Source organism: Pelophylax lessonae, assembly GCF_965119305.1.
Source record: "Pelophylax lessonae genome assembly, chromosome: 7".
NCBI classification, from domain to species: Eukaryota; Metazoa; Chordata; class Amphibia; order Anura; family Ranidae; genus Pelophylax; species Pelophylax lessonae.
In genome coordinates this window covers 61,057,228-61,083,317 of record NC_138774.1, presented here as the reverse complement: position 1 = coordinate 61,083,317, position 26,090 = coordinate 61,057,228, and the positions used below count along the sequence as shown (strand labels likewise).

General features: G+C 45.3%; 1 protein-coding gene across 1 annotated transcript in view; it reads right to left on the bottom strand.

Annotated features, from left to right (window-relative positions):
• The window catches only part of LOC309559769 (complement factor B-like), a 190,574-nt gene that overhangs the window by 37,324 nt on the left and 127,160 nt on the right, over positions 1-26,090 (bottom strand). The window contains exons 12-13 of the mRNA XM_082263204.1: positions 19,442-19,556; positions 17,956-18,118 (exon numbers count right to left, since the gene is read on the bottom strand). Of these exons, the coding sequence (XP_082119330.1) occupies positions 17,956-18,118; positions 19,442-19,556 (278 nt within the window). The remainder of the gene's footprint in view (positions 1-17,955; positions 18,119-19,441; positions 19,557-26,090) is intronic.

Sequence of the window (26,090 nt, the reverse complement as noted above, 5' to 3'; positions counted from 1 at the left end):
CAGAGCCTGTTGAAGAGAGTTGAAGCAGTTCTGTCTGACTCCTGCTTGCTACACTACATTTCCTATATATCGAGTGGTTCTAAAGCTCCATATAGCAGAATTGTATTTAGCTTACAGCGATTGTGCTGGTTCTTAGAGTTACAAAAAAAAAAAAAAAAACTTAAGGGACAGTGTCAGTCTTCTGCTGTATGGAGCTTTCTATTTAGTGGAAAGGGATATCTAGTGTAGTTAGGGAACTTTGTACTACATTAGTTAGATTTGAAAATTTAGTTTCTGTAGGGAAAGTGTGAGGGTTCTGTTTAGTGAGCACGTGGCACAGTGCTGCTCTATCACAGCAGGTGTACGTGCTTGCTAGGCAGCAAAATACAGTGACAACTTAACGCCTGTTGTTCAAAGCGTTAGGTGCACTGTACAAAAGCCTTTGCAACTGTGCGTGACACGCAACTGCTGTGCTGTATCCAGCGACAACTGTGGGTCGCATAGCAGTGTGCGTTTTTCACCGCACACAGTTGCCAACGCATCAGTGACAACCTAACGCCTGTTGTTCAAAGCGTTAGGTCCACTGTGCAAAAGGCTTTGCTACTGTGCGTGACACATCTGCTGTGCTGTATCCAGCGACAACTGTGGGTCGCATAGCAGTGTGCGTTTTTCACCGCACACAGTTGCCAACGCATCAGTGACAACCTAACGCCTGTTGTTCAAAGCGTTAGGTCCACTGTGCAAAAGGCTTTGCTACTGTGCGTGACACATCTGCTGTGCTGTATCCAGCGACAACTGTGGGTCGCATAGCAGTGTGCGTTTTTCACCGCACACAGTTGCCAACGCATCAGTGACAACCTAACGCCTGTTGTTCAAAGCGTTAGGTCCACTGTGCAAAAGGCTTTGCTACTGTGCGTGACACATCTGCTGTGCTGTATCCAGCGACAACTGTGGGTCGCATAGCAGTGTGCGTTTTTCACCGCACACAGTTGCCAACGCATCAGTGACAACCTAACGCCTGTTGTTCAAAGCGTTAGGTCCACTGTGCAAAAGGCTTTGCTACTGTGCGTGACACATCTGCTGTGCTGTATCCAGCGACAACTGTGGGTCGCATAGCAGTGTGCGTTTTTCACCGCACACAGTTGCCAACGCATCAGTGAGAAATATGCCTGGTAGACCAAGAAAAGGCATACGTGGCCCTGCTGCGGAAAGGGGCACAGCTTCTAGGGTGTCTAGAGGCAGGGGTGGACGTGGTGGTCAGTCCTCAGCCAGGCCACCATTTGGATTGTTCTCCAGCAGTGGCCAAGCTATACGTCCACAGTATGTACAGGAGGTGGTGGACTATATGAACAAACCCTCATCATCGGCATCATCTGCAACTACAGTGACCCAGGCAGAGAAAAGTGGTCAGTCTTCTGCAGTTGTCAGAACAAATACAGATGAGTCCATGTCCACCTCATGTCCTCCCTTAGACCCAACTTCAGACATGGCAGAGGAGTCAGCTGAGCTGTTTGACCACAGTGTCGGCCATCTACTCCAGCCTGATGCTCAGTCCTTTATGGAGTCTGATGTTGGGTCTGAGTTTGAGGAGGAGGCAGAGCAAACAAGAGGGGAGAGCAGACGGCCCGCTCCATCTAAGGCCGCACCTGTTGTCTCCCAGGCCAGGCCTGATGCTCAGTCTTTGATAGAATCAGATGTTGGGTCTGAGTTTGAGGAGGAGGCAGAGCAAACAAGAGGGGAGAGCAGACGGCCCGCTCCATCTAAGGCCGCACCTGTTGTCTCCCAGGCCAGGCCTGATGCTCAGTCTTTGATGGAGTCAGATGTTGGGTCTGAGGTTGAGGAGGAGGCAGAGCAAGCAAGAGGGGAGAGCAGACGGCCTACTCCATCTAAGGCCGCACCTGTTGTCTCCCGGGCCACTATACACACCTCATCTTGCTGGGCCTTTTTTGAGACATCCCATGCAGATAAAACAGTTGCGATCTGCAAGATTTGTAAGAAGGGTATAAAACGTGGCAAAAATGTCAACCACCTGGGTACAAGCTGCCTAAACAGGCATTTGACAACCCACCACTCGGCCCGTTGGCAGGAGCATTTAAAGAACCCACAAAAGGGCCAAAGATCGGTCAGTCGGCCTCCTAGTTCTCCTCGCGCTCCTCCTCATGCTCCATCTGCTCCACCTGCTCCACCTGCACATCAGTCTGTTCCTGGCCCTGCTATAGTCACTCGTCACCTGTTGGCAGCCTCCACTGGCAGGGATGATGATATAGCAGGCAGTGTCGCATCTACCTCCAGCACACCACCAGCTGTAACATCTAGACGCCAAATTTCGATTCCACACATGCTGGAACGAAAAAAAATGTATACTCCCCGCCACCCACATGCCCAGCGTCTAAACAGTAGTTTGGCTAAACTACTGGCTCTGCAACTATTACCATTTAACCTGGTAGAGTCTGCTCCCTTCCGTGACTTCGCAAAATGTGCAGTTCCACAGTGGCAGGTGCCAAGTCGGCATTACTTTTCCCGTAAGGCCCTGCCATCCCTATACCAACATGTGGAAGGCAATGTAGTGTCGTCCCTGGCCAAGTCAGTCAGCCGTAAGATACACTTGACGGCTGACACTTGGTCAAGCAAACATGGGCAGGGACGGTACATTTCTGTCACTGCTCACTGGGTGACACTGCTTGCCAGCGGAAGGGATTGTAGCCAGGGCTCGGTGCTGCAGCCAGTGTTGCCCCCACGTCTGCAAACAGCTGGTGGTGTCGCTGATCCGGGTAGATCGATCACGTCTACCCCCTCCTGCTCCTCCTCCTCTACCTCCTCTGCAGAATGGTCCTTTGAATATGATGAGGTACCACGTAAACGTTCAAAGGGCTATTCTATGTCTCAGGCCAAAAGGTGTCACGCAGTGCTGCAGCTTGTGTTTCTAGGGGACAGGCAGCACACTGCCCCTCAGATTCTTGGGGCTCTGCAGGCACAGGCCCAGAGGTGGTTGACACCACGCCAGCTGCAGCAAGGGATGGTGGTTACTGATAATGGGTCAAACCTCCTGGCCGCCCTTCGTCAGGGAAAGTTAACCCATGTGCCATGCCTGGCGCATGTCCTGAATCTCGTGGTACAGCGTTTTTTGAACTCGTACCCGGGAATGCAGGATGTGCTAAGGATGGCAAGAAGGGTGTGCAGTCACTTCAGGCGGTCGTACAGTGCCACTGCACGTTTGGCCGAAGTGCAGCGCGAGTTTCACCTGCCGGTACACCGCCTCATCTGTGACATGCCCACCCGCTGGAACTCCACCTTGGCTATGCTGCAGCGCCTGTACACGCAGCAGAGGGCCCTCAATGAATACCTATGCGAGTACGGCACCAGCACTGGCTCTGCGCGCCTGGGCTTCTTTTCCCCACGGCAGTGGCTTTTGATTAAGGATGCATGCGCTGTCCTCTCGCCATTTGAGGAGGCCACAAGGATGGTCAGCCGGGACAGCGCATGCATCAGTGACACCCTACCGGTACTGTTTTTGTTGGAGCACACTCTGCGTGGCATTATGGACAGGGCACTGGAGGCAGAGCAGCAGGAGGAAGAGGAGGACTTCCTTGCCTCTCAAGGCCCCCTTTATCCTGAGAATCCTGACCCCATTATGCCTAGCTCCCAGAGGCCCGAGCAGGATCCAGGGGTGGAAGAGGAGGAGGAGGACGATTCTGCGGGAACTTTTGCAGGGTTTGAGGAGGAGGAGGAGGAAGACATGCGGCAATCTGCAAGGCCTAGTTTGACTCCCTCGGGACACTTTGGAGTAGTACGTGGCTGGGAGGAGGAGGAGCCCGTTGAAGATAATGTCGTTATGAGTGACCCCGAGGAGTCAGCTTCTCAGACCTTCGCTAATTTGCGACGCATGGGAAACATCATGCTCCAGAGCCTGCGAAAGGACCCCAGAATCAAGGCCATTAAAGAGACTAACCACTATTGGTTGGCCACCCTACTTGACCCCCGATACAAGTGTAAAGTCTCGGAGCTTTTCCCATCCACCCAGAGAGTCCCCAGGATCAAATCCCTTGAGGACAGTCTCAAGAGGAATCTGGTGAACATGTTCCCCGACTCCCGTAGGGTGCAGGGGCGGGGACAACCTACCATGGATTCTACTGGTGGTCACGAGAGGAGCGTTGGAGAAGGCGTGCGGTTGACGGATGCCTTTCGGTCTTTTTTTAGTCCTCACCGCCCAGGCCTCTCAGCTGCCACATCGCATCGACACCGTCTGCATCACATGGTGGACGATTACGTGCGGGCACAAAGTGACACAGAGGGCTTTTCATGTGACGAATCCGATCCACTGGCATACTGGGTCTTAAGATTAGACCACTGGCCAGAACTGGCCCAGTATGCCATGGAGTTGTTGGCCTGCCCTGCTTCCAGTGTCCTATCGGAACGGGCATTCAGCGCAGCAGGAGGATTCGTCACAGACCATCGAACGAGACTCTCCACCGACTCAGTCGACCGTTTGACATTCATTAAGATGAATCAGTCGTGGATATCAAGCTTTGATGCACCTGATGCAGACCTTGTAGACTAGGCTATCGTTGTGATGTGGCAGTTGAGCCTCAGTTTAAGCCTGGACCATGGTGCCACCCTCAAACCCTCCTCTCATTCTCTTTACGTTCACAGAACCTCATTTTGGTTATGACAAAAACGACAATGTTTGCGCACCTGTTCCACAGGTGCACACCTTTACAATTTTTGGGCCTCCTTCAACACCAGCTCTTTGGGGTTAAGGTGGGGAGGCTATGCTAAAACAAAAACGACAATGTTTGCGCACCTGTTCCACAGGTGCACACCTTTACAATTTTTGGGCCTCCTTCAACACCAGCTCTTTGGGGTTAAGGTGGGGAGGCTATGCTAAAACAAAAACGACAATGTTTGCGCACCTGTTCCACAGGTGCACACCTTTACAATTTTTGGGCCTCCTTCAACACCAGCTCTTTGGGGTTAAGGTGGGGAGGCTATGCTAAAACAAAAACTACAATGTTTGCGCACCTGTTCCACAGGTGCACACCTTTACAATTTTTGGGCCTCCTTCAACGCCAGCTCTTTGGGGTTAAGGTGGGGAGGCTATGCTAAAACAAAAACTACAATGTTTGCGCACCTGTTCCACAGGGGCACACCTTTACAATTTTTGGGCCTCCTTCAACACCAGCTCTTTGGGGTTAAGGTGGGGAGGCTATGCTAAAACAAAAACTACAATGTTTGCGCACCTGTTCCACAGGTGCACACCTTTACAATTTTTGGGCCTCCTTCAACACCAGCTCTTTGGGGGTTAGGGTGGGGAGGCTATGCTAAAACAAAAACTACAATGTTTGCGCACCTGTTCCACAGGTGCACACCTTTACAATTTTTGGGCCTCCTTCAACGCCAGCTCTTTGGGGTTAAGGTGGGGAGGCTATGCTAAAACAAAAACTACAATGTTTGCGCACCTGTTCCACAGGGGCACACCTTTACAATTTTTGGGCCTCCTTCAACACCAGCTCTTTGGGGTTAAGGTGGGGAGGCTATGCTAAAACAAAAACTACAATGTTTGCGCACCTGTTCCACAGGTGCACACCTTTACAATTTTTGGGCCTCCTTCAACACCAGCTCTTTGGGGGTTAGGGTGGGGAGGCTATGCTAAAACAAAAACTACAATGTTTGCGCACCTGTTCCACAGGTGCACACTTTTACAATTTTTGGGCCTCCTTCAACGCCAGCTCTTTGGGGTTAAGGTGGGGAGGCTATGCTAAAACAAAAACTACAATGTTTGCGCACCTGTTCCACAGGGGCACACCTTTACAATTTTTGGGCCTCCTTCAACACCAGCTCTTTGGGGTTAAGGTGGGGAGGCTATGCTAAAACAAAAACTACAATGTTTGCGCACCTGTTCCACAGGTGCACACCTTTACAATTTTTGGGCCTCCTTCAACACCAGCTCTTTGGGGTTAAGGTGGGGAGGCTATGCTAAAACAAAAACTACAATGTTTGCGCACCTGTTCCACAGGTGCACACCTTTACAATTTTTGGGCCTCCTTCAACACCAGCTCTTTGGGGGTTAGGGTGGGGAGGCTATGCTAAAACAAAAACTACAATGTTTGCGCACCTGTTCCACAGGTGCACACCTTTACAATTTTTGGGCCTCCTTCAATGCCAGCTCTTTGGGGTTAAGGTGGGGAGGCTATGCTAAAACAAAAACTACAATGTTTACGCACCTGTTCCACAGGGGCACACCTTTACAATTTTTGGGCCTCCTTCAACACCAGCTCTTTGGGGTTAAGGTGGGGAGGCTATGCTAAAACAAAAACTACAATGTTTGCGCACCTGTTCCACAGGTGCACACCTTTACAATTTTTGGGCCTCCTTCAACACCAGCTCTTTGGGGGTTAGGGTGGGGAGGCTATGCTAAAACAAAAACTACAATGTTTGCGCACCTGTTCCACAGGTGCACACCTTTACAATTTTTGGGCCTCCTTCAACGCCAGCTCTTTGGGGTTAAGGTGGGGAGGCTATGCTAAAACAAAAACTACAATGTTTGCGCACCTGTTCCACAGGGGCACACCTTTACAATTTTTGGGCCTCCTTCAACACCAGCTCTTTGGGGTTAAGGTGGGGAGGCTATGCTAAAACAAAAACTACAATGTTTGCGCACCTGTTCCACAGGTGCACACCTTTACAATTTTTGGGCCTCCTTCAACACCAGCTCTTTGGGGTTAAGGTGGGGAGGCTATGCTAAAACAAAAACTACAATGTTTGCGCACCTGTTCCACAGGTGCACACCTTTACAATTTTTGGGCCTCCTTCAACACCAGCTCTTTGGGGTTAAGGTGGGGAGGCTATGCTAAACAAAAACTACCATGTTTGCGAACCTGTTCCACAGGTGCACACCTTTACAATTTTTGGGCCTCCTTCAAAGCCAGCTCTTTGGGGTTATGGTGGGGAGGCTCCGCCAACACCAAAACTACCATGTTTGCGCACCTGTTCCACATGTGCACACCTTCATAATTTTTACGCCTTCTTCAACACCAGCTCTTTGGGCTTACAGTGGTATGGCTCCACCAACACCCAAACAACAATTTTTGCGCACCTGTCACACAGATGCATATCATTGTAATTTTTTTCCTTACAAAGGCAATTATTGCTTTCATTACCAGCACTTTCATAGGGATATGGTGTCAAGGCATCGTCCGCACCACCAAATGCCCAATTTTTAAGCATCCTTTACTTCTATTCAAAGTCAAGAGACAACAGTATTCATCCAAAACATCTCTAATCTTGTTCACTCTGCACTACATTGTGGCCCCTACCCCTAACCCTCAATGTATCCGTGCATATATGTCTGTTTCTTGTGAGATTTCAAGTTAAAGTGCACCAAACACCATTTTACATGAAATAAAGTGCAATTACATACATCTTTGGACTTCTTGAAACATTTGGTAATAATAGCCCCATTGTGGAAATACACCCGTTAATTATATGCACATTTAAAGAGACAGCACCTTTTTCCAAAAAACCTCTAATCTTGTTCCCAGTGCACTGCATTATGTCCCCATCATACACATTGGCTGAGCCGTTGATTAGGAGCAAAAGAAAGGTGCGGTTAAGCAAAAAAGTCATTTTTGAAGGTTTAGTATGCTGTAATTCTGGTTCTGGACATGCTACAGAGCTGAAACTTCACAGGTACACCTTTTAGAACCCCCAGACACTAAATCCAAAGAAATCTCTCTTTTTTTTTTTTTTTTTTTTTTAATTTTTTCAATAATTGGCTATCTATCAAAAACGACAATTTTTAAGAACTTTTTTTTGTGTTATTAATAGTCCCTGGGGCATGACCCAGAACCCTAGGCACTTTTTAGGGGCATTTATTGGGTTTTAGGGCTTAAAAATGGTGTTTTTTGATTACAGAAGTTCGGGTCCCATTGATTTCAATAGGGTTCTGAAATCCGAACCGAACTTTCGTGAAGTTCGGGTGTTCTGGTCGAACCGAACTTTTCAAAAGTTCGATCATCCCTACTTGTCATATGGGTGCCAAAAATTGGTGTTTGTGGTGCCTGAATACTGTAACCCCTCACAGTTAGCAGGGCACAGGGACAGGGCCTGCTGTTAAAAATTACATACAAAATTTAAATTGTATGCACCTGTCCTATAAGTCCAGAAAAATGAGGCCTTGGGGGTTGGTAGTGACCTAAACCAAAAACATTGTTGGAAGCTAGCAGAATCAAGGTAGAGGAATAGGATAGGCAGCATATGCAGTCTTCAAGGGATGGCAGACGCCTAGCAAATTCAATCAGTTACATCAGCATCAGGGGCTTGATAGCTCTTGTTGATCCAGGACTGGTTCATTTTGATAAAAGTCAACTGGTCAACAGAGTCTGATAGACGCACTCTTTTGTCTGTCACAAAACCTCCAGTGGCACTGAACGTCCGTTCAGAAAGCACGCTTGAAGCAGAACAGGCACCTAGCTCCATTGCATATTGGGCAAGTTCTGGCCAGTGGTTCATCCTCAAGATCCAGTAACCCAGTGGATGCTCAGCTGGAAAGGTCTCCAAGTCTGCCCTTGCACCTGCACCAAGATAATCATGCACCATATGATGGAGACGCTGCCGATGGTTGCTTAAACCTAACAGCCCGGGGTGCTGCTGAAGACTAAAGTACTGTTTAAAGGCATCGGTCAACCGGCCGCCTTCTCCACCGCTCCTCCTTTGGCTGAACGATGCCTCAGGAACACGTCCAGAGAATGCTGACCTCCCAGTGTATGGAAAGGGGGTACACAATTTTTTTTTCAAGGCCTCCTCAAGATGTTTTATCCTCTGCTCCCTCTGCGAAGGCAGGATGAGCTCTGCAATTTTACCCTTGTAACATGGATCAAGAAGGGTTGCCAACCAGTATTTATCGTTTCCTTAATATCACGAATCCTCGGGTCCTTTCGCAGGCTTTGCAGAATCAGGGAGCCCATGCAACGTAAGTTGGAGGAGGCATGAACTTCTGAGTCCTCTGGGTCACTAAGGATGACATTGTCAACCTCTCCCCAACCACGTACAACTCCTGGGGTTTCTGGGGAATCAAAACCATCCCTTGAAGACTGCTGTATACTATCCTCTACATCCATGCTGCCAAAATCCTCCTCCTCTTGTGTGTTTTGTGGCCCTGCAGGAATGATATATGCATAAAGGGGGCCTCCCGCTGTTCTTCCTCAAGTGCCCTGTCCATGATTCCATGCAGCGCGTGCTCTAGCAGGTACACTAGAGGGATAGTGTCACTGATGTATGCATCGTCCCAGCTCACCATCCTTGTGGCCTCCTCAAATAGTGAGAGGACGGTGCATGCATCCTTTATCAAAAGCCACTGGCGTGGCGAAAAAAAAGCCAAGCTTCCCTGACCCATACTCACACAGGTACTCATTAATGGCCCTCTGCTGTGTGTGCAGCTGCTGCATTGCCAATGTTGAGTTCCACCTGGTGGGCATGTCACAAATGAGGCAGTTGGTAGGCAGCTTGAGTTCCTGTTGAATGTCAGATAAGCAAGCACTGGCATTGTATGAACGGCGGAAATGGCCACAGACTTTTCTGGCCTGCCTTAGGAGATCTTGGAAGCCCGGGTATCTGCTCAAGAAACGCTGCACCACCAGATTCAGAATATATGCCAAGCATAGAACATGTGTCAAGTGTCCCTGTCAGAGGGCAGAGAGAAGGTTGGTGTCGCATACAACCATTCCTGGCTCAAGCTGTCATGACGTCAACCATCTCTGAGCCCGCCCCTGCAGAGCTGACAGAATCTCTGCACTGGTGTGACTCCTATTCCCTAGATAGACCAACAGAAGCACAGCATGGAATCTTTTAGCCTGACTGCTTGTGTAGCCCCTTGAACGCTTAGGGAGCACTGAGGACAAGGACAGTTGAGCAGAAGAGGAAATAGAGGAGTAGGAGGTGGTGGTGGAGTAGCCAGATGTGGCAGAACCAGCACCAGCTTTTTGGAGGCATGGTGGCAAAACAAGCTGCAACACCAAACCCTGTCCTGCATCCTTCCCAGCTGCCAGTTATCCAGTGTGCCGTGAACGAAATGTAACGTCCCTGTCCATGCCTGCTGGACCAAGAGTAAGCAGTAATGTGCACCTTCCTGCTGACCGCTCTGTCCAACAAGGCCAAAACACTACCTTCCATATGATGGTAGAGAGCCGGAATGGCCTTATGTGAAAAGAAATACCTTTTTGGGACCTGCAACTGTGGTGCAGCACATTCCACAAATTCGCGAAAGGGAGCCGAGTCTAGCAGATGAAAAGGCAGCAATGATAATGCTAGCAATTTGGCCAAGCTAGCATTAAGACACTGAGCATGTGGATGAGTATTTCTTTCTACGGTTCAGCAACTGGGGTAGTGAAATTTGCCTGCTGCTCAAATCAAGCGGTGGTGTACTGCTAGCAGATTGGGTGCAAGTCTCTGTGGCACTCATTGCTATACCATCATCCCTCTCAATGCTGGTATTTAAGAAGGCATGAGGTATAGTAGGGTTCGAGATCACAGATGAGGAGCAAGGTGATGTATGCTTGTTTTGATCTGGTGGCTCTTTCAGGTGCTGTTGCCAACAGACTGCATGGCAGGTCGTCATATGCCTTGTCAAGCATGTGGTGCCCAAGCGGCTGGTGTTCTGGCCACGTTTTATCCGCTTCAGACAGATGTTGCAAACAGCAATGCTGCAGTCTACTGCACATGTGCTGAAAAAAGCCCACACTAATGAACTTTTGGGAGTCCACGGGGAGTTTGCTGCAGCCTGCACCTATAGAGCTCTGTGCTGTGACGCAATAGGTTCGCTACTCCTATGGCGGCCCCTGGAGCACATCCTGCCTCATTGGAGTTGTTCCTCCTCCCCCTTCTCCTCCTCCTCTTCTATCCCGTCAGGCACCCAAGTACAGTCAGTGACCTCATCATCCCCTCCCTTCTCTCCACTGGAGCAAACTTGGCAGCATGCTTCAGCTGTGGCAACATAACTGCTGGTTTCTTGTCCGTCATTGTCACCCCCTCTCTCTAGGCTCATGTTATTCCCTTCATCAACCTGTGAACCAACATCAAAGCTTTCAAATTTCTGCACATCCTCCAGCAGTATGTCACTGACACTATGATCGAATAGTTCAGGTGACTCCTCCGTGCATGATGGTGGGGCGTCAGAAGGCAGCTTTGGCAGCTGCGGTGGAAGGCAGATTGCTGTGAGTGGGTGTCAGAGGACGAGGAGGATGAGGACGGCTTATTTATCCACTCCACCAACTCCTCCACATGTTGTGGCTGAATAAGATGAGCAGCACCAGAAATAAAGGACAGGCATGCCCCGCCTGCAGAGGATGCACCATGTCGACTGTGACCACCACTTTTCACAGTGGACACAGAGGCTGCTTGCCCTCTTTTCGTGGCCTGTGAGCGTCTGCTTCTCCTTGTCGGCCTTTCCGACATGATGTTGATAGTGATCAATATAGGGTATATGCAACTGACCGATAGATACCCAATGACCTGATATGATGTATTCGATAGCCCTATATATATAGATATAGATCATGTGGATATAGGGTATATTTTTTTTGGGTAAGCTTTGTTAAGCCGAGCAAATACAATGGATACCTAACATGTCACGCTTTAAAATTTGCGCACACTTGTGGAATGACAGCAAGCTACTGTACTTACAAATGTCCATAGGCGAAGCATTAAAAAATCTTACAGGTAACCTGTTTAGAGTTACAAAGGAGGTCTAGCGCTAGAATTATGCTTTCGCTCTAACGTTCATGGGGATATCTCACATGTGTAGTGCAAACGTCATTTACATAGGAATGCGCGACCTACATATGCGTTTTCTTCTGTGCACGAGCACGGAGGAATGAGAGGTGATTTACATTTTTTGCACTGTCCCTTCAATTTTTTTTTTTTTTATCACTTTTATTCCTATTACAAGGAATGTAAACATCCCTTGTAATGGAAATAAGGATGACAGGTCCACTTTAAAAAGAGATCTGGGATCAAAAAGATCCCAAATCTTTCCTTTACCTTTAAAAGCAACTGATCAATAAAAACATTTTGATCTTTTGCTTTAAAAAAAAAAAATGTGTTTGCTTGTGTCATGACGCCGCTCCGGTTCTCCAAGGCCATAGAGGTGATCAGAGACAAATCTGGACTCTGTTAACCTCTGTGACCAGCCGGCTGCACCTTCGGATTGTTTATTTGGTGCCTTCTGTCCTCCCCCTTGAGTCTTGCACCAACAGGATCTCCTGAGGAAGCTGCAAAGTCAAAACGCGTAGCGATCCATTGAGTGGTGAACACTTCTCTGGTGGAGGATTCAAAGATTTGTACAACAATTGTGGTGTATTTGAAGGAAGAATTTTGATTGCTGACCTGAATACTTTATGAATTTATGAAGATATCACTGATGAATATATAGAAAATGTATGAACATTTTAATATCACGGATGTTGGCACTTTATATTGGTGTGTTAGGAGCACTTATAAGATATTTAAGTGTATTATTGCGCTACCAGAGAGTGTATTTTTAGTTAGTCTTGTTTGTATTTAAAACTTTTTGTTTTTTTTATGGTGGCAGAAAGTGTATTGTTAACACATTGGTGTAAAATTTCTCCAAGGCACAGGGTATTAACAGTTTTTTTTTTATGCATTTTAGTATGACAAGCATTTTCACACTTGCTATCCCATATTTTTGTTATTGTATCAGATATAAAGATTTGTATGGTAGACATTATGGGGAATTCTCAGCAATTCAATCACTCTGTCTTTTTATTTACAACTGTAAAAATACCAGCCAGAGAGGGAAAATAAAGTATTCTAAAACAATGGCCGATGGACATAGTGTATAGAAAAATAGCACTTAACCTCCTTAGCGGTATTCCTGAGTGTGGTTCGAGGTGGGATTTCTCTGCCATAAGCGGTAACCCCGAGCCACAGGGGGGGTACCGCCAGGGAGCAGCGCTGGATCCTTGTAGAGGTTACTTACCTTGTCCCCAGGATCCAGCGATGTGTCCCTGCAGCATACCCCGGCCGGATTTTCCGCCCGATGCTTGTGAGCCGCGGCTTCCGTCTCCAGCGACGTGACGCTCGCAGGGGGGTGGAACCGGTGGCAAATTTAAATAGTAAAACACACAAACACACTGATTTCATTACAAAATAAATTGACATTAGTTTGCACCCCAGTGCCCTTTTCCTGCAGTTTTACTTTACTTTATATATATATATATATATATATATATATATACACAGTGTGTATATATATATATATATATATATATATATATATATATACACACAATTAGGGCTGGGCGATAAAACGATACCTATATGTATCGCGATAGTCACATGATCGATAGCAAAAAAAGACTTTGAACTATAAAACGAAAAGTCAGCTCCGACGGGTTTAAGCTTTAAAAATGGCGCCGCCCGTCGCATACATGTCACCGCGCACGCGCCGCCGCCGCTCGGGAGAGGCCGGGAATAGCCGAAATTACACGAGCGGTGGCGGCGTGTGCGCAATGACGTGGCGGCGCCATTTTTAAAATGAAGGCGCCTCTGGAACAGGTAAGTGAAACAGCTTCACTACCTGCCATTATGCAGGGCTGCGGGCACACTACAAGGGATGCAGTGCTGCGGGCATGGTCTACCTGTACCATGCCCACAGCACTGCATCTCCTGTAGTATGCCCACAAACCCGGATCCTCTTGTACCATGCCAGTACCCTGCATTCTCCTGTACCATGTCAGTACCCTGCATTCTCCTGTACCATGCCAGTACCCTGCATTCTCCTGTACCATGCCAGTAAGTACCCTGCATTCTCCTGCACCATGCCAGTACCCTGCATTCTCCTGCACCATGCCAGTACCTTGCATTCTCCTGCACCATGCCAGTGCCCTGCATTCTCCTGCACCATGCCAGTACCCTGCATTCTCCTGCAGCATGCCAGTGCCCTGCATTCTCCTGCACCATGCCAGTGCCCTGCATTCTCCTGCACCATGCCAGTGCCCTGCATTCTCCTGCACCATGCCAGTACCCTGCATTCTCCTGCACCATGCCAGTGCCCTGCATTCTCCTGCACCATGCCAGTGCCCTGCATTCTCCTGCACCATGCCAGTACCCTGCATTCCCCTGCATCATGCCAGTACCCTGCATTCTCCTGCACCATGCCAGTCACCCTGCATTCTCCTGTACCATGCCCGCCGCCCTGCATTCTCACCCTAGGGTCCTTATTTTAAATGAGTAATAAAAAATATCAATAATTATCGATATCGACCGATATGAAACACTGATATCGTGATACAGTTTTCAGCCATATCGCCCAGCCCTAATATATATATATATATATATATATATATATATATATATATATATATATACATATATACACACATACAGTAGATAGATAGATAGATAGATAGATAGATAGATAGATAGATAGATAGATAGATAGATAGATAGATAGATAGATAGATAGATAGATAGATAGATAGATAGATAGATAGATAGACAGACATACAGTGCCTTTGCGAAAGTATTCAGTCCCCTTGAACTTTGAAACCTTTTGCCACATTTCAGGCTTCAAACATAAAGATATAAAACTGTAATTTTTTGTGAAGAATCAACAACAAGTGGGACACAATCATGAAGTGGAACGAAATTTATTGGATATTTCAAACTTTGTTAACAAATAAACTGAAAAATTGGGCGTGCAAAATTATTCAGCCCCTTTACTTTCAGTGCAACAAACTCTCTCCAGAAGTTCAGTGAGGATCTCTGAATGATTCAATGTTGACCTAAATGACTAATGATGATAAATAGAATCCACCTGTGTGTAATCAAGTCTCCGTATAAATGCACCTGCACTGTGATAGTCTCAGAGGTCAGTTTAAAGCGCAGAGAGCATCATGAAGAACAAGGAACACACCAGGCAGGTCCGAGATACTGTTGTGGAGAAGTTTAAAGCCAGATTTGGATACAAAAAGATTTCCCAAGCTTTAAACATCCCAAGGAGCACTGTGCAAGCGATAATATTGAAATGGAAGGAGTATCAGACCACTGCAAATCTACGAAGACCTGGCCGTCCCTCTAAACTTTCAGCTCATACAAGGATATATCAATACTGATCAGAGATGCAGCCAAGAGGCCCATGATCACTCTGGATGAACTGCAGAGATCTACAGCTGAGGTGGGAGACTCTGTCCATAGGACAACAATCATTCGTATACTGCACAAATCTGGCCTTTATGGAAGAGTGGCAAGAAGAAAGACATTTCTTAAAGATATCCATAAAAAGTGTTGTTTAAAGTTTGCCACAAGCCACCTGGGAGACCCACCAAACATGTGGAAGAAGGTGCTCTGGTCAGATGAAAGCAAAATTGAACTTTTTGGCAACAATGCAAAACGATATGTTTGGCGTAAAAGCAACACAGCTTATCACCCTGAACACACCCTCCCCACTGCCAAGCATGATGGTGACAGCATCATGGTTTGGGCCTGCTTTTCTTCAGCAGGGACAGGGAAGATGGTTAAAATTGATGCGAAGATGGATGGAGCCAAATACAGGACCATTCTGGAAGAAAACCTGATGGAGTCTGCAAAAGACCTGAGACTGGGACGGAGATTTGTCTTCCAACAAGACAATGATCCAAAACATAAAGCAAAATCTACAATGGAATGGTTCACAAATAAATATATCCGGGTGTTAGAATGGCCAAGTCAAAGTCCAGACCTGAATCCAATCGAGAATCTGTAAAAAAAGAACTGGAAACTGCTGTTCACAAACGCTCTCCATCCAACCTCACTGAGCTTGAGCTGTTTTGCAAGGAGGAATGGGCAAAACTTTCAGTCTCTCGATGTGCAAAACTGATAGACACATACCCCAAGCGACTTACAGCTGTGATCGCAGCAAAAGGTGGCGCTACACAGTATTAACTTAAGGGGGCTGAATAATTTTGCACGCCCAATTTTTCAGTTTTTTGTTAAAAAAGTTTGAAATATCCAATAAATTTCATTCCACTTCATGATTGTGCCCCACTTGTTGTTGATTCTTCACAAAAATTAATATTTAATATCTTTATGTTTGAAGCCTGAAATGTGGCAAAAGATCACAAAGTTCAGGGGGGGGAATACTTTTGCAAGGCACTGTAAATACCCTGGAATGTCTACTTTCTAAAAAGGGGTCATTTGGGGGGTATTTGTACTGTCCTGACATTTCAGGGCCTCAAGAGATGTGATAGGCTGTCGGTACATCAGGTGTGATCAATTTTCAATGATTTGCACCATTGTTTGTAGACTCTACAGTATAACTTTCACGCAGACTAAATAATAACCACTAATTTGGGTTATTTTTACCAAAGATATGTAGAAGTATAAATTTTAAGCCCAAATTTATGAAAAAAAAATACTTATTTGCAAAATGTTATAATAGAAACTAAAACAAAATGTGTTTTTCAAGATTTTCGCTCTTTTTTCAATTATATCGCAAAAAATAAAAAATCCAGTGATGATTAAATACTACCAAAAAAAGCTCTATTTGTGTGAAAAAATTATAAAAAAATTTGATTGGGTACAGTGTTGTATGACTGAGTAATTATCATTCAAAGTGTGAGAGCGCCGAAAGCTGAAAATTGGTCTGGGCAGGAAGGGGGTGTAACTGCTCTGTATGGAAGTGGTTAAAGAGTTGCTTATAGGCATTTTTGTGGCACCGGGGTTTCACAGGAGCTTCACAGGCGTGCGCAATATTTAGGCTTGACATATTTGGTACCTATTTACTTGCTGGAACTTCACCTTTTATATTTTATCAAAAATTGGGTAAAATATTGTGTTTGTATGCACTAAAATTACATTTAGTGTATTTTTTACTGAAATTATGGGTTTGATCAAATATTGCGCTACTATTGTTTGACATAAATCCATAACTACCTCCCATTTATGCTTTAGGGTCTCTACTTAAATAATGTTTAGGAGTTCTAACTAATCTTCAAGACTAAAATGTACATTTTAACTGGCGTGCAAGAAAAAAAAATGCAAAACAAAATCATTAGTGAAAAGGGTTAAAGCGCACACGAAGGCAAATATAAAAAAATATTTAGTATATATCCAGAATTAAGTCATGTTTCCCATGTTTTAGGTCCTTAAACACATTGGTATTAAGGAAAATGAACTGTTGATGTGCCAGAAATATATTATGCTCCGTCCTTCCCTTTTGAGCTGAAAACACAGTGAGCCTGATATACTATTCACAGTACAACATTAAAATAGCGCAGGTTGTGACATTTATACCAATCTGAGTGTAACAAATAAACAATGACTCTCATTGCATGTTTCTGTGGAATGTGATGTTCATCAGTAATATCCCTCTGTGTGATATTTTGTATAAATCTTGCAATTTGTGTGCCATATAATTGAATAGACTGTATATTTTGTATTTTTCATAGAATTACCATATTAGTGTGCCAAGCAGTAGGTGGTGCAGGACTCCTTAAAAAAATATGGCCGCTATAAGATAAATCCATAATTCAATACGTCACAATCTGAGCTATTTTAATGATGTACACCCATGGTTTATCAAACCTATGGTGTCAGCCCTGCCTATTTTATTTTTAATGGATCACAAAGAACACAGACCTCTCCAAAACCCATCCTAGTTTTTATAACCATTTCTGATCTCCTTCATCCTCCGCATCTTCATAACGCTCCTCAGCTACTCTTACTCCTCATCCCCGATAACCCCCTCATGTCCATAACCCCTCCACATCTTCAAAGCCCCTCCACATCTTTATTGCCCCTCCTTGTACACAGCTTACAAGATTTCTGGAAAATACAACAGGCTGTTTTTTGAACAACAGACATTACAAAAAACACTTTCAATGCTATATTTTAGAAGGACCAAAAGGCAACAAAGAAGAGAAGTTCATTGTTAGGGTTTACTTTCATGCAAATATCAAACTCTCTACAAATAGAAAAAAATACCTGACTGTTGAAGAAAACTCAATCTTTTGGCTCAATTCAACAAGAGCCAAATCATATTCAAAGGATTTTGGAATATTCTTATCTCTCTTGCTGTTGGGGTCATATTTTGGATGGCGGTAGATGTTTTTGACTTTCCGTGTAACTTTTGCTCTGTCGGATGGACCTGAGACATCCAAAAAGAATATGACTTCTTTCAGCGGAATTAACACCTTCAGGATGGAAATTTAGGAGCTACCACTGCTGACTTGTTTGTGAATGTACAGGTTCTGAAGGCCAATATCTTTTAGCCTACCTTCACTGCTTATTGAGCATCCATGCAGCCAGTGAAGCTGAAACACCTGATACACAGATAGTTGCTCTCTTTGCTTGGGTTTTACTGAGTATTGTAGCCTTGGAGCTTGTAACTTCAAACAGTCATCAATGGCAGTTCCCTTCATTACAGTTCTGACTTGTTTGCTTAAAGCCAAGTACATCATAAACACAATAACATCTAAAAGTGCAGAAATAAATGGTTTCTTTCAGAACGCTAAGCAGAAAAGTCTGAGCACTAACCACCAATGATAGGGCTACCTTCCTCTCACTGACCAATAACGATTGGGCTACATTCCTCAGCTGACCACAAATGATGGGACTGCATTCTCCCACTGACCACCAATGAAAGGGCTTCATTCCTCTTGCCAACCTTAAATGATGAGGCAACATTTCTTCCATTGACCACCAACAATGGGTCGTTATATTCTGACCACTGTCCACCAATGATGGGGCTTCCTTCCACTGTCCACCAATGATGGTGCACCACTCCTCGCACTGACTACTGATTCTGGAGCATTTATTACCTTTACTGAAGCGGAAACACTTATTACTCCCACTGATACGTGGGCATTTATTACTTCTACTGACCACTGACACAAGAACATGTATTACTTCTACTGACAACTGACACTGGGGCATTTATAACTTCCACTGACCATTGATTTGAGCATTTATTACTTCTTCTGAACTGAAGAAGGCCCTTTTCTGTTCCAGCATGACTGTGTCCGTGTGTCCCTATTAGTGTCTGGTTAATGCTTTTAGGAGGAGTTTTTATTCTCCTCTGACTGTCCTATGAGGCTGCATGACCCCCTGTCTGGAGAGTTCTGATTGGCCCTGTGCTGATCACATGCATCCTCCTAAGAAAATACTCTCTAGCAATACACGACAAAATGAGCATGTGCAGAGTGCCCCCAAAGCTCTGTACTCTCAGGTCAGGAGATGGATTGGATACTGTGGAAGAAGGGGAGGTTCAGAGAAGACAGGATCAGACAGCCTTTTTACACAATGGGCTCAAATAACCTCTTAGGTTCCACAGTGAGTATAACAAGCATACTTTACTGCATATACAGACTGATTTTACTGTTGTGAGTTTAGTAACACTTTAACTGAAGTTCTCCTTTATTTATTCTGTACATAAAGTTACCACCATGGCAGCTTCTACAGCATCACTTACCTAGTTCCACAGTGACAAAGTGTGCCTGATCATCTAGGTGGAAGCAGTGAGCAGCAGTCAGGATGAAGTTTTTGGTAACAATGGATCCTTTACAGTTCTCCACTCCTGCCGGCCTCTGGAAGGATAAAATGGCCAGAGTGAGCGACCTCCTATAATACCTGCTTAATGCTCTCTGTCTCGTGGCTTTTTTTTTTAAATGATCAGATTATCAGGGTTTGTCCAACTATGCGTCTACATTGCTCTACATATGAATTTTCAGTGACAAACAAATAGGCACAATTGTTTTTGGCGTGGGAAGATGATCACACAAGTTTTATCCAATGCAATTCAAAGTAGTATTAAACTTGCAGGGCTTTTTAGTTTAACACATTGAGAACAATAAAACAAACATTCCCCAGTAGACTAGTCAGTGTGCAGTGGGGCAGCACAGGATACAGAACATAGTGGTGATTACAGTAGTAGCACCAACTACTGCATTAATTGTCCGCTTCCCCAGCAGTTCATCAGGTATGAGATATACATACTTACATTTTGATAAGCTGGACCAATATACCTATACAATAAAGGTAGGTGCAGATTGGGCCAGGGGGTAGGGAGGCAATTGGCCCGTAAAAAGGCTGCACTGTTTCTGCCAGAAAATGAAAACAAAACACTACACAGGGAGGAATCGGGAGGGGAGCTGGCCGGTTTGCGCAGAGTGAGGATCTCCCACTGTGACACTGCTTGGAGCTGAAATGCCAGCTGCTGTCATACAAAGTCCCCCCTATTGGACCGGCTCCTATGATAGACAGCACATTTGTAACTTTGAATTGAACTAGTGTTTCATCTATCATAGGAGCCGGTCCATGAGGCGGGACTTTGTTTGACAGCAGCCAGCGTTTCAACTTCAAGCGGTATCTCTATGTGTAATTTAGCTGGCTCTCCTCCCTCTGATCCCAGTGCAGTGTTTTCATCTTCCCTCATCTTAATTACGGCGTATATAATTTTGCAAGTACGTATTTTTTTTCTTAATTTTTGGGTACTGATAGGCTGCACTGATGAGGCTGCACAGATGGGCACTGATGAGACTGCACCGATGGACACTGGTGAGACTTCACTATTGGGAACAGCACTAATGAGGCTGCACTAATGGACACTGAAGAGGCTGCACTGATGGGGCTGCACTGATGGGGTGGCACTAGTGGGCACTGATAAGCTGCACTGATAAGGGGTCACTGATATGCTGCACTGATAAGACTGCACTGATCATTAGGGCACTGATAATCAGTGACTTGATTATCAGTGTAATAGTCCCCTGTCACAGGAAAGCTTATTATCAGCTTTCCTTTTCTTAGACAATGACAACACTAATGTAGCCAAGCTGGGACTACTATATATGTACATGCATCATAAATACAAACCCAATTCCAAAAAAGTTGGGACACTGTACAAATTGTGAGTAAAAAAGGAATGGACTAATTTACAAATCTCATAAACTTATATTTTATTCACAATATAATATAGATAACATATCAAATGTTGAAAGTGAGACATTTTGAAATGTCATGCCAAATATTGGCTCCTTTTGGATTTCATGAGAGCTACACATTCCAAAAAAGTAGGGACAGGTAGCAATAAGAGGCCGGAAAAGTTAAATGTACATATAAGGAACAGCTGGAGGACCAATTTGCAACTTATTAGGTCAATTGGCAACATGATTGGGTATAAAAAGAGCCTCTCAGAGTGGCAGTGTCTCTCAGAAGTCAAGATGGGCAGAGGATCACCAACTCCCCCAATGCTGCGGCGAAAAATAGTGGAGCAATATCAGAAAGGGGTTTCTACGAGAAAAATTGCAAAGAGTTTGAAGTTATCATCATCTACAGTGCATAATATCATCCAAAGATTCAGAGAATCTGGAACAATCTCTGTGCGTAAGAGTCAAGGCCGGAAAACCATACTGGATGCCCGTGATCTTCGGGGCCCTTAGACGGCACGGCATCACATACAGGAATGCTGCTGTAATAGAAATCACAACATGGGCTCAGGAATACTTCCAGAAAACATTGTCGTGAACATAATTCACTGTGCCAGCTAAAACTCGTTAGGCCAAAAAAGAAGCCAAATCTAAAGATGATCCAGAAGCATAGGCGTTTTCTCTGGGCCAAGGCTCATTTAAAATGGACTGTGGCAAAGTGGAAAACTGTTCTGTGGTCAGACGAATCAAAATTTGAAGTTCTTTTTGGAAAACTGGGACGCCATGTCATCCGGACTAAAGAGGACAAGGACAACCCAAGTTGTTCTCAGCGCTCAGTTCAGAAGCCTGCATCTCTAATGGTATGGGGTTGCATGAGTGCGTGTGACATGGGCAGCTTACACATCTGGAAAGGCACCATCAATGCTGAAAGGTATATCCAAGTTCTAGAACAACATATGCTCCCATCCAGACGTCGTCTCTTTCAGGGAAGACCTTGCATTTTCCAACATGACAATTCCAGACCACATACTGCATCAATTAAAAACATCATGGCTGCGTAGAAGAAGGATCCGGGTACTGAAATGGCCAACCTGCAGTCCAGATCTTTCACCCATAGAAAAAGTTGGCGCATCATAAAGATGCAACAAAGAAGACCTAAGACAGTTGAGCAACCTAAGACAGTTGAGCAACTAAAAACCTGTATTAGACAAAAATGGTACAACATTCCTATTCCTAAACTTGGGCAACTTGTCTCCTCAGTCCCCAGGCATTTGCAGACTGTCATAAAATGAAGAGGGGATGCCACACAGTGGTAAACATGGCCTTGTCCCAACTTTTTTGAGATGTTTTGATGGCATAAAATTTAAAATCAATTTATTTTTCCCTTTAAAATGATACATTTTCTCAGTTTAAACATTTGATATGTCATATATGTTGTATTCTGAATAATATATTAAAATTTGAAACTTCCACATCATTGCATTCTGTTTTTATTCACAATTTGTACAGTGTCCCAACTTTTTTGGAATCGGGTTGTATATATATTCAAGTTATCGTTATGATGCAGCCAGAGTACTCCTTTAAGGCTCTTACTGAAGGATGGGTTTTCCCCCGGAAATAGACGAACTGGATTGTGGGAGATATAGTTGGGATCTGAAGGCAGACTGTTGCGTGGATGGCAGGAGGGACTATACTCCCAGGGAGCCACAGGAGAGTGAAGGATCATTGGAGAGCCGATATACCGCTCTGCTGGGCTGAGCGCGCGCTCTCTTGCTTCTGGGACTCGTGGAGGACAGATCGGTCAGAGGGGTGACAGAGGACACGGTTGGTGTCGGAGGCCAGAGAGTGCGGCCTAAGGAGAGCGGGGGCCCATCCTCAGAGGTGCGGATGCTGGTAGTCACAGAAGCGGTGATAGATCCTGTGGAGCTGAGTACAGAGTGGGCAAAGCTGAACTGACTGACTGGAACAGTGAGAGCCGAATATCCCCAGTGACACAGGAGCGTGAGGAGATACCTCGCCTGGGCAACAGGATAATCACAAGTGGACACTGCTGTGTAAGAGAGTGTCTGGTGACAACCTAAATCGCAAGTATAAACCTACATCTGTTATACACTGATTGCAGATAGAATCTCATGTACATCTTTACTTTGGCATTACAAATATCACACTGAAGAGTGATAAGAGCTCCAACTGCTGGCAAAGATTCCGCAAGGCCTTGCTCGGACATGAAATTATAATACTTGCTGCCTTAAAGGGGACCTGTTAGATCCTTATCAAGTAAAGATGAGATATTGCTAGCACTGATTCTAGAAAGGGCTCAGTCAGTATTCAGGGTTAACATACATTACAACAACTTTGACAAGTTAGAAATGATAATAGTCAGTTAACATTATTCATTGAATACAATACTCTGTTTGTTAACTATTTATCTTCACAGGGTCGGTCTCTTGAGTCCCATTGTGAACAGTAGGGTTTAACTGATTGACACTACAATATCGGTTGTTGCTGAACCTTATTTGTTATCAATACGTTTGATTAGTTTACCTTTTATTCAGTAAACAATAAGATTCGTATCTCCATTGCGTCAGTGTAATTTTGGAGGTTACCACTGAAATGTCAGAACCTAAAGTGCCCAGCGGGTTGGACAATTCTCAGGGTCAGGTGAGTGCAAAAGAACTGCCACTAGCCAGCAGCCGTCAAAGGGGCGTTGCTACACTAAGGAAAGGAAATGCTGATAACCGGCATTTGTTTACATGTAATCACCTATGACTGGCCACCGCTGATCACATCGTTAAGAGGCAACATCATTGGCTCTTTACCCTGATCAGTGATGTGCAGTGTCCGAGGGACACGGCTCATCACCAATTGCAGTGCTGCGTGCCAAGAAGGGAAGGATGTCATATGACGTCCACCCGGAGGGATGAAAGGCCCACTCGGCCCTCTATGGGCTGGGCGGGAACTGGTTAATGACTGATCGCGTCTCCTTTTCTAAAAAAACATTTGTTTTATGCTACAATTAGAGACTCATTTTGTACTGGGTTCTTTGTTTATTTTTCACAACTTAAGGGCCCATTCACACTATGAATCACACAAGTTCGTGCTATGCGTTCCTGTGCGATTCACATGGGATCTGGGTGCAGTGCAGTGCGATTTCAGCCCATTCATTTCAAATGGGCTGAAATCACACCGCACCACGCGGAAAGTAGTGCATGCACTACTTTTAGAAATGCACTGCAACTGGATTGCATAGGACTTCTGTACTATGTGATCAGTTGTGGGCAAACGCACTGCAATTGAGACCTGCATTTGGGATGTCCTGAGCTTTGCATTGACAACCCACTGCAGATCGCGAGGGCAGTGAGGAAAAAACTCAGGGAAAGTGAGTTTCCCGCACCACTTTCCAATGTGAATGGGCCCTGAGACAGTTCCCTGCTACACCATCCCAGGCTGCGAAGAGCTTCTTCCTAGTTTCAGGGTCATTCACATTAGAGTTTGATTCGGGAAAGCCACGTTCCCGCACAGCTTTCCAGTTGCACTGCCCTTGTGATTTGTTGCGAGTGTCTGTGCAGGGTTAACGACACCCCAAATGCAGACTGCAAATGCAGTTTCATTTGCCCGCAGCGGATCTCATGGTACAACAGTACAATGTGATCCGGTTGCCGTGCATTTCAAAAATTAGTGCATGTGGTGAAATCGTACTGCATAGAACTGTATGTGAAGCCAATGCAGTTCCTAGTGTGAAATGGCCCTTACTGTGGTTCTCTGCTGGGGCTATCTGTGTCCTAATCAATTGACTGACACTGTGTTTGCGGCTTTGGCAGATTGGTAACCTTTGGGCTTATATATATGTTTTAGAGATTTAATTTATTCTGGTTTTATTCCTGTGGATCTGAGCACATGGAATTTTTTTGTGTATTTTTTTGGGGTGCTAAAATTTAAATCCCCCAGCCACTTACTATAAATTCGAATTTTTAAAATAAAGGTTTCCCATTCCCTTAACCACTTAAGCCCCGGAAGATTTTACCCCCATTCCGACCAGGGGGTATTTTGCGATTCGGCACTGCGTGACTTTAACGGAGAATTGCGCGGTCGTGCGACGCTGTACCTAAACGAATTTGGCGTCCTTTTTTTCCCACAAACAGAGCTTTCTTTTGGCGGTATATGATCACCTGTGCGATTTTTTGATCACGCGCTATAAACAAAAAAAGAGCGTCCATTTTGCAAAAATAGCAATATTTTTCCCTTTTTTTTATATGAAATTCCCCCCCAAAAAAATGTAAAAATCAAAATTTTTTAAAATTTTCGGCCAATTTGTTTTATGCTACCTATGTTTGGTAAAGAAAATCGCAAAAAGCGTATTTTGATTGGTTTGCGCAAAAGTTATTGCGTTTACTAACTAAGGGAAAGATTTTTGTCATTTTTGTTGTTTTTTTTTTTAACGCGTAATGGCGGCGATCTGCGATTTTTTTTGCGGTACTGCGACATTGCGGCGGACAGATCGGACCCTTGACTGACATTTTTGACACTTTTGGGGTTACCAGTGACATTTCTACAGTAATCAGTGCTATACATATGCACTGTTACTGTAAAAATACACTGGTAGTGAAGGGGTTAACTTTATTTGAGAGGGAGGGGCTGTGTGTGTCCCTAGGGGCGTGATTCTAACTGTGATTGGCTGGGGCTTCAGCTGTATGCAGAGTGATCAACGGATCTACATAGTAGATCCATGTGATCAGCTCTCATACAGCGAGGAGAATGACAGGCAGCTTGTTTACACAAGCTGCCTGACTTTCTCCCTCTCCCCCGCCGATCGCAGAGTGGCCGGCGGACATCGGGTCCGCCGGTCACACGCGCGGGGGGGTCCGTGACCACTCGGGAGCGGGAGCGCGCCTCCGGGGGCGCGCGCTCGCTCCCTAGACCCTCACAAGCTAGTGACGTAGCCCTACGTCACTTTGCCTGTGAGGGGCTGACCGCCGACGTAGATAGTCGTGCGGCGGTCGGCAAGTGGTTAAAGTGAATGTAAAGTCTTGTTTTTAATTTAGTTAAAAATAGCAATTATGTTATACTTACCAGCTCTGTGCAATGGTTTTCCACAGAGTGGCCCCGATCCTCCTCTTCTCGGGTCCCTTTTCTGCTCTCCTGGCCCCTCCCTTCTGTTGCATGCCCCCACAACAATCAGCTTGCTATAGGGGCACC